The following is a 9,614-nucleotide window of genomic DNA, read 5'->3' on the forward strand; positions in this document are numbered from 1 at the left end:
ACAAACAAGATATTGAAATATATAAAATAATCAAAAAATAAAAAGTTGTTTTTTCATCCAGTTTTTCGGCTCCTCGCTCGATTTCTACACACTCTAGCTCATCTCTTGCTCTCTACGCTCTCCGGTTCTTTTCTCGGTCTCTGGACTGCTGCTCGTAGTCCATATTTTCTCATAAGGAATCCGCGTCGGTTGAAGCAAATATTTCGGATTTCGTTTTTTTTTTCTCCTATCATCCTAAACGGCGATGCGTTGTTTTATACGATTCATTAATATTAATACCCAGAAATGAATTTTTTTCGTTTTTTCTATCGCCCGCGATATCCTTGCAAGAAATGATATAGAAACCGTGTTCGTATTTCATATGACAAGTTTTAAATATCATCACGCCCTTCGTTTCCAGACGGCATCGAACGTGCCGAAAACAACAAAGAAGCGCGATAACAATTAATTAGTCTTGGTAGTAATACCTTTGCCCACGTATTCGCCAGCCGTAAGGGACTATGCGGAGGAACTTTATTGTCTATGTGGGTATCATTCCGAAGAGATTGATCTACAACCGTGATCAGCGTTAGCACTAGGTGCTATTTGCCAAGCACGGATGATCAGTAATAGGAGCGATAAGTCGGTCCACGGTCAGCGTGTCTTCAAACGGAACACCAACGCCGGTTATCCGTACCGTTCGCCTTNCTTTGGTTTGCACCAACCTCGGGCACCCTGGTAAGGCCACGGCTATTATCCAAGCCACTTCGTATAATAATATACGCAACCTCCAGTGTATCTACCCATCGGTAAAGGCCGGTATATGCCAAGGACAGGCCATTGACCCATCTATCAGCTGCTTTCCTTGAGGCCAGAATTTAGCTATAAACCACAAAGAAGGGCTCTTCTTCTATGCCCCTTTTCCGTTAGGGTATTTCTAGAGAACACCTTGAATGCTTCGAATACCTTCCTTGTCTTAATGAGGATTGAGTAGCTTGATGGCCATAGCATTCTAGCTCTATGAAATTCCAGTTCCAACCTTTTTCTGTATGCCCTTGTCAGTATACTGTAATAATACGAAAATAAGAAAAAAAAATTTTATTAGGTGTATTTATTGACCAAGATTGGATATTTGGTCAATTGGTGAGCAACGAGGTTCTATCGGAGTTGTAGAGTCCGAGGGTTTAGAACAATAAAGAAAAGTAGATATAAAAAGTAATAATTAAGGTTCGTCTTATAGAGATATTATAAATGATCCAACTAGTAAGTACCTGTAATAATACACCGAGGCAGTGAAGAGGCGGTGGCCATCTCACGAATACCATGTAATGTGATTATGTATAAGGTCCGAACTTATTAATAATAATTAATTGAATTTTAAAAATTAATATAATTATTTGATCTATTGCTTTATTGTTCTACACTCAGATTATTAATTCTAAATAATTTAATTATAAGATAATATAAGTATTGGCTCTTAATGATTTAAAGTCTTACCTGAAGATTTTTCTTTGTTCTAATAACAACTTTTGACAATACCAGGTTATAACAAAATAACACGAACTCAAATGTTTAGTTCATAAATTAACAAGTAAGAATTTCACAATGATGATTACGAACTTTGCGTATCAATATCGAAAGTACCATTCCACCAGCTCAATGAATATTTAGAGACAGACTTTCTCAAGCCATCACCACTCAGCCCTGACTGGGAAGGATTACTCTGCCTTTTATAGTATTTTTTGATCCCCGAACAATCATCATTGTGTCATTCTTGTAATGTTATCGTTTATTGTTAAGTAAGCATAATATATGAAATACATAAATTAATACACATGGATAATATACAAATCATTTTTATACAACGTTAATATAGTTTGTTTTTACATTCTAGACTAGGGTTAACACATTGTGTTTTTTTATTAAGATAAGAGTAAAAAGAGCTGACAATTATAATTAATAAATGTCCTATAGAGTGATTTTTAAAGGTGACTAATAATTGACTCATGACTGAATCGTGTAAAATATAATATAGTTAAACGACAGTATGCGTTTGTTAAATATTTCTCTAAGTTATTTATTTAAAAACAATCATGTTATTTTAAGCATATGAATATAATTTATAAATAAAAGTGTTAATAGTCTTAAATGAAAAACCATTATTGTGGACACAAACAGAGTAGTCCACTGTTATTTCATATTGTGATAGTGACAAGTGTATTACGAAAATACACCCCAAAATATCACTCCGTAATAATCTAGAGTATGATGACTGCCCTGTATATTATTTCAGCATTTTTCTGGTCGCATTTCCAGTTGACGCCAGACGTTGCCTTCATTCTGCTGTACATATCTTCAGCTGTATTCACCAGTTGGAAGACGTGGAGGCTGAATTTAATCCCTTCCCCAATATGTAGGCCTAGGTATTTTATTTGGTTCATCGTTGTGATTCTCGCTTATCCCATACCAATGGTAAAGCCCGTCCATAGTCTCCTTTATTATATTTTTTTATTTTAAATTATATTATCACTCTCTCTATAGAGAGAGATAATATAGTTCCTGTAGTAACTAAGGTACGCGATTGTCCCTCTCTCCTTAGGCCAATCAAAACATATCTAAGGGGTGATGAGGACAATACTAGAATGTCCCTATCTGGATCTAGAATTGGAAACTACCCGATGTCTGCCCGCGTCGGACACCTTTCAATTCTTGGTTTTGATCGAGATCGCCCAATATTGGACGGACACTAACCGAATACCTACCCCAAAATCAATAAAAAAAAAAATAATAAAATCTCAAACGCAAAAAAATAATTTTGGTTCCTAGCTCCGTGTCTTGCACAGTCGCTATCTATTGCTTACGAAGACGCATCAAATAAATACTACTCGTTTGTACTAAGAAGAGTGTAGTGTTAAAAAATAGATCACTCGCGGCTAATGTTATTAATCGATATTATTAGCCACGACGAGTGATGAATTATTGTATTAGTAATTAGTTATTATTGTTTTTTTTATTTTAATTATAATTATTATTGTATCATTTAATTATTGTATTGGAAACCGTATAACCATACTCAAAGTATGTGAAATAAACCCGTTTGAGTTGTTTATTTTAAACATATTAAAATACATCGTCATGTTTGATCTAAATGTTCAATATAAAATAGTTTATTTTACACCGTTTATATTTTCAACATTTTAATATAATTTGTATTGAACTTGAAATTTGAACCTAAAATTCATACTTGTTGAATACTCATTACGAGAGGGCGTTTTTTTACATTTTTTTGTTATGATTGATAACGTTACTCGCACTACCACCATCGGTTATGCGAGAGAATCATTACGTTGGATTATATGTACGCGATCATTGTACGATATCAAGTTACTGTTGATCCACTTTTGTGATTTTTGCGTTTTTCGCCGCCATCCATAACTCGTTTGTTATAATATTTTAGTTTATAATTTTAATACAATTAATTATTATATATTCCTAAATTCATTTTATTAATTTATACAGTCCACTCCCTATTTCTTTCTTTGGCTTAATTAGACAACCCAACCGAACGTTAACTAACCCGCACATTATCACCGAGCGTTCTGTTCAAACAATACTACATATTTCGTTTGACCACGAGCTTTGAAATTTGTTGTAGTTCAACATTTGATAGTTGTATGAGTTAATAATGTACAATTTACTTATCAATACGATTGAATTCTATAAAAAATAACGGTGAAACTTTAAAAACAATAAGCAATTATATACGCTATTGAAAGAAATATATTTATAAAATTAACATATAAATTATTAAAATAATATAATTCTAATTGAATTAATGTCAACTAGTATTCTAAGTAGAAGTACATATTGACGATACTTATCGTAAAATGAATAGTCAATAAAGAAATAACAATTACGATATATGGTTGGAACTTGATATTTGTACAATTTTACGTAAGTTCTACGTGAGATTTCCTTCTTTCAAAACTTGTTGAAAATATGGTATGCTGAAAAGTAGAATAAAAATAATCTAATCTATTGAAAAAACTGTGTACACATCACAATACACAACGCGGCTAAAAAAGTGAGTATTTAAGACTATCGATCAGCGTTAATGAGATCATTTCTTCTGGTAGTATTAGATAAAGGGAAATATTAGGTAAACCCTATTCAATACCACTGCAAGACTAGACTCCAGTGATCCGAGATTATTAACAATTTCTTTTATCATACAATGTAAATATTTCTATAGCTTGAAATGTAATTCCTAAATTTTTTTTATTTTTCATATTCAACTCGATGTAGACTTAAGAATAAATTGATAAAAAATAATTATGTGAAAAATTATTCTAACTGTTATTACGTTTTTCAGATAATGTTCAGGGAGTGTTTAATGATTTTATTAGCTTTTCTAGTCGCATTATCACTAGGTACGTCGATCTTATTATTTTTAAGTTATGTATATTGACGTGATTTATTAAAATGTTTATAAATTGTTCAAAAATTATTATTGAATAGAAAAAAAAAGCATTGGTTTCTAAATTAATTATATTATAAAAAATCTATACTGATTACAATAGAGATACTAATGAGTAATTAAATAGACGCAATTAAAGATGATCGTTTAAAGTATACAATAAATATCTCGAATCTAAGATTTACAAAAAATAATATATATTCTTTTTGGTATTGCTTAACACACAAATCATTTAAATTTTACTTTAATTATACAATATACAATATTTTATACAAGGAGGTATACAATAAAATAATAATATAAAAATAATCAATTGAAAATTATTTTTTTTTTTTTAATAATTTTCAACACAACTTAGCGATGGCGTCTGAGTTAAGCGATTAAAACTATTACTCCAAGACCATAAGCCCAGAGATATAGATAATACGTCAGTTTGTCCACATTTATATTATGATCTTTTAAACCATTGTTTTTTTAATATTAGTGATGTCGAATTAGAACTGAATAAATTGTGCGGTAACAAATTATTGGGACCAGATGGTATCTCTTGTGAATTTTTGTACATGTTACGTTCGTCTTTATCGTATCCAATATGGTCTATTTTTCGTAACTCACTAGATGATGCTATCTACCCAGATCTATTTAAGATTGGTACAGTAACACCAGTACTTAAGTCTGGAGATAGTTCTAATGTTAGTAACTATAGACCAATTTCATTGTCTAGTCATATAGTCAAACTTTTTGATTTATTAGTATTGCATTCTATTAAACTAGTTATTAATTCGGTTTTAATTGATGAGCAACATGGATTTCGTCCTAATCGCTCAACGACTACAAACAGTCTAGTTTTTACTAATTACATATTTGAGGTTTTTATGAATCGCTCACAAGTAGATGTAATTTACATTGACTTTACCTAGGCTTTTGATCGCGTTGATCGTAAGTTATTAATAAGAGTGCTGATTGATTCAGGTTTTGGTGAACCGTTATTGTTGTGGTTTGAATTTTATCAACGAGATCGTAAGCAATTTGTAAAGGTACTTGGTATAAAATCAGACACTATTGATGTACCTTCTGGTGTTTCACTAGGTGGACATCTTTCTCCCTTGTTATTTACATTATTTATCAATGATATTAAAAGTTCACTTGTTAACTGCCGTTTCCTTCTCTTTGCGGATGACCTCAAACTATTTTTAAAAATTAATTCATATAGGGACTGCTTATTATTACAGGATGATCTTAATTCTCTGGTAAATTGGGCTAAAAATCGTGTGTTAGAGCTGAATATTTCAAAATGTCTATAGAACTCGTGAACGTATTAATTACTTGTATAGGGTTAATGATAATATATTGTTATCTTCGTGCAATGTGATTACTGATTTGAGTATTGTTTTCGATCATGAATTAAATTTTCGTGCTCACCTAGACAAAATGTGTTGCAAAGCTTTTAAGACGTTAGGTTTTTTTAGGTGAATTTGTAATGATTTTAAATTAGTATCTTTTTTAAAGACTTTGCATTGTTTTTTTGTGAGGTCAATTTTAGAATATGGTGCGATTGTTTGGAATCCAGTTACTGCGTGTGATATGATGCAAATTGAACGAGTGCAACGTAAATTTTTAAACTTTGTGGCATATAAATTAAAAATTGATAACCCACCCCATGACTATACACCAATAATGCATCAACTCGGTTTGCTTACATTAGCTGATAGGAGACTTGAAGCTAATCATTTTTACTTTCCTCAGGCGTCTTATTGATTGTCATATTGACTCTCCTGAACTATTAGAACTAATCAAATTTAAAATTCCATCTTTTCATGCACGTCATTTAATTCTGTACCTAAATGTAATACCAACTACCTAAAAAACCAGCCAGTTTATAGAATGATGAGTATTGCTTATAAGGACCCATCAGCTTTATTATATTATTAATTATTGTATATTTGTATTTTATATTATTATTGTACACATAATTTAAATGTATTATACTAAAATTTGGGCATTTCATCGTTAATAGTAATGAAATTTTGAAAATTTTTTTTATAAAATTATTAATGGTATAATCAGATACTAGAGGTTACAATTGGTAATATTAAACGTGTTATATAATTTCGAACGGTCGAAGAACTCAAACGATCAATTAAAAAAACGTAGTATCTAGCAGTTGAATATTTATTTTATCGAACATCCAATGAAAATGTCAAGAGTCAGATCATTTATTACGATTAATTTATTATTAAGTATTATTTGAGTACTGCAGCCATTGTCGAAGCGAAGTTTTACAGGATTACCGTTCCGGAAGGGACGGGGATGAAGTATCCTACCGGTAAGTCTATCCTAGACTTGCCAGTAAAAATGACTGCATAACGAAAAAACGATTGTTTTTTGTCTGGAAAGCTTAATAAAAGTTTTTCTAACGTATAATATCATTCCCGCATAAAACTTTTAATGTGCCATTACTATGTGCGGGGCCTGAAACACATGCATTGTTCACCCTGGCCTGGCACCGATACCGATTACATTTTAGGTTTGCACCAATTCAGTGTAAATTTTCGCATTGAATTTATATAATTTAGTAAATTCAATCTTGAGTTAAAGTGAGCCAAATCATTTTGACTTTATCACTTTTAAACAAAGTCACAAATGGATGTTGACAAAAGAAAAATTTGAACCCTAAAATTAAAAATTACACATTTTTAAACGTAATAAAAAAATCACTACAACTCGATAAAATATATTTTATGATATATATATATGATATGTTTAATGAAATCAAATGGAAATTTGAATTTTTCCCACCTTAACCCCTCCCTCCTAGCACGGAGAGTCGCATGACTTAGTGCCGGTAATGATATAGTGCAATACAGAGATTACATTGATTGTTATAACTAATAATACTGTAGATATATCTACAATACCATTAGTTATAACAATTACTATAATATAATCGCGTGTAATAGATGAATTGTATTTCGAAATTTTCTTTTAATGTTCGTAGTCTAAATATTTAATTACAGCTACTTCTATAGAAGTAATGAAATTTATAATGTGACGTCCGCAGTCTAAATATTTAATCGCCACTACTTCTGTAGAATTAACGGCATTTATAAATTGTACGTTTGCGTTCTTCGTTCATTTAAATACATCTATTGATTTATGTTTTCAATAGTTATAAAATGTGTTTTACCCGAATCTGTTTCGCAGAAAATGAGGAGTGTACTATTTGCTCAGAATCTGTTTCTGAATTTAACACAATGGAGCCATGTCAGCACAAAATTTGCTATATCTGCGTAACTAAAATTATGAGTTCGAGTAATTCTACTTGTCCCTTGTGCAGGCGTAATTTTCTCTGGACAAAAGGCGCAAGTAAATATGATTAATAATTAATAAGATATTTAAAAAGTAAATAAACAGGTAAATTTTTAAGAACAATAAACGCGATTCCTGATTTAATCTTATTAAACGTGATGTATTTAATTAATAGAACATAATATCGTTGATATAGAATATATCATGTTATTAATGTATTATAAAGTAATACACGGTACGAAAATACAGTAATGTCTGGGTGACCTTTGCAGTAGTAGAGCAATTTGGATAAATATTACCATTCCTATAATTGAAAGTAAAAAAAAATAATACTTTAAATTAACTAAAAAGAAATTAAATGAATGGTAATCGTTGTATGTTTTGTAATTAATAATTATATTTAAATCGAATTTTAAGCGCCAGAAATGCTTTTCTATAATTAAATTGTTAACGCGATTCCGTTTAATATAAATACCATTTCTAAAAAGATAACACGTTTAACTTTTTTTTTAATTATTTGCCTTCTCGAGCTTATTGCTTAGAACTTGTATACGTTACGTACACACGTTCGACATTAAACAGTCTTATTGTCCAAAACGTTGTGAATTCGATATAACTATAAAAGAAATTCGCCATAGTTTTAGGAAAATATTTGGCGTTAGTTTTATTTTAAAATAAAATCCTAATTGTCACGCGCGTAAAATAGAAAAAAACAATAAATAAATATATCAGTAGTTTTATTAAAATTAAAATTTTTAGAAACACACGAAGAAGAACTCTCAATTTTAAAGGTGGCTGTTATGGATAAATCGATTACTGTCGAAAAAATCATTTCGTATTTTTATATTCTTCCACCTTGGCAATATGCCGATGATCAAATGTTGGACGACATTGGAGAAATTAAAGACTCGTATCCTTCTGAAGATATATCCATGTTAATTGACTTTATACGAAATGGTTGTTTTAATTATACTATCGAAGAAGATGTGGAGCAACGTCGTAAGTATTTCCGCAAAGAACCTAATGATGAAGAAAAAATTATATTGCAAAATTATTATATAAGAAACGATCTTAACGTTCAGAACGAATTTAATGCACGAAAAATTATGTTCTAGCAAATAAAAGTTTGATAACTCGTGTGTTAATATCATAAAAAATACAGTTAACGACTGTTGATTAACTTAGTATATATTTTTATATTTTATTGAAAATAAAAATTTATCTTTCCATTACAATTCTTTTTTTTCACACTACAACAATTGATTATTTTATTTCTGATTTAATCCGAGTAAATACTGTCATCCTCGAGCTGCCCCAGTCAATCGTTTAAAAATACAAAATCGTTAGCGTTCTATTTAACGCTGAGATATAATTTTTTTAATCGACTTTGCTATATTAATAAAACAGTATAAAAAACCGGTAGCACGGTGGAATCGCCGCATAGTCGGAATCAGTATAGACGATATCTGACAGTGATTAAAATCATCATAAGAAACGCTTTTTTAAAACCTGTAGACAGTGTTTAAATTTAAAAATCAGTGGATAATTACAAAAACAACATCAACTCTTAATTCCTTAATTATATCTTGATTAGTGGTTCTATGATCTAAAAGTATAACATATGAATAAATATACTTTTAACGTATATTTAATATATATTTATTTTGAATATATTTCTTACAATGTAAAGGACTTGATGCAATACTTTTCAAAAAAAAAATTTCGTTACTTATGAATAAATACACTGAACTACAAGAACTTTCATCGGAATCAAAAATAGACTTTCACGAAAAAAACGTATACAATATTGCATAAATATTAATTTTTATACTTCATGATATTAGCCAAC

The 9,614-nt window shown here is 30.3% G+C and overlaps 1 protein-coding gene across 2 annotated transcripts; it reads left to right on the forward strand.

The window, feature by feature from the left end:
- Positions 1-3,866: 3,866 nt before the first annotated feature.
- On the forward strand, positions 3,867-8,994 carry LOC126909495 (uncharacterized). 2 transcript variants are annotated; one of them, XM_050691924.1, is made up of 4 exons: positions 3,867-4,063; positions 4,352-4,409; positions 7,661-7,822; positions 8,525-8,994. In XM_050691924.1, exons 2-4 carry the CDS (start codon positions 4,355-4,357, stop codon positions 8,878-8,880), a joined length of 573 nt encoding a protein of 190 aa, XP_050547881.1. In that variant the 5' UTR covers positions 3,867-4,063; positions 4,352-4,354; the 3' UTR covers positions 8,881-8,994. The 2 variants fall into 2 exon arrangements, with proteins under 2 accessions (XP_050547881.1, XP_050547882.1); XM_050691925.1 differs by lacking the exon at positions 3,867-4,063 and adding an exon at positions 4,107-4,215.
- The last annotated feature ends 620 nt before the right edge of the window (positions 8,995-9,614 follow it).

This window comes from Daktulosphaira vitifoliae, unplaced genomic scaffold, assembly GCF_025091365.1.
Source record: "Daktulosphaira vitifoliae isolate Bord-2020 unplaced genomic scaffold, ASM2509136v1 Scaffold_454, whole genome shotgun sequence".
In the NCBI taxonomy this organism is placed as follows: domain Eukaryota; kingdom Metazoa; phylum Arthropoda; class Insecta; order Hemiptera; family Phylloxeridae; genus Daktulosphaira; species Daktulosphaira vitifoliae.

What these genes read in the sequence shown, in the direction of transcription:
- LOC126909495 (XM_050691924.1), top strand. Translation starts at nt 4,355, where the DNA reads ATGTTCAGGGAGTGTTTAATGATTTTATTAGCTTTTCTAGTCGCATTA. An exon ending in TCTAGTCGCATTATCACTAG is followed by an intron (nt 4,410 to 7,660) that starts GTACGTCGATCT and finishes TCTGTTTCGCAG; the next exon opens with AAAATGAGGAGTGTACTATT. An exon ending in TCTCTGGACAAAAGGCGCAA is followed by an intron (nt 7,823 to 8,524) that starts GTAAATATGATT and finishes TAAAATTTTTAG; the next exon opens with AAACACACGAAGAAGAACTC.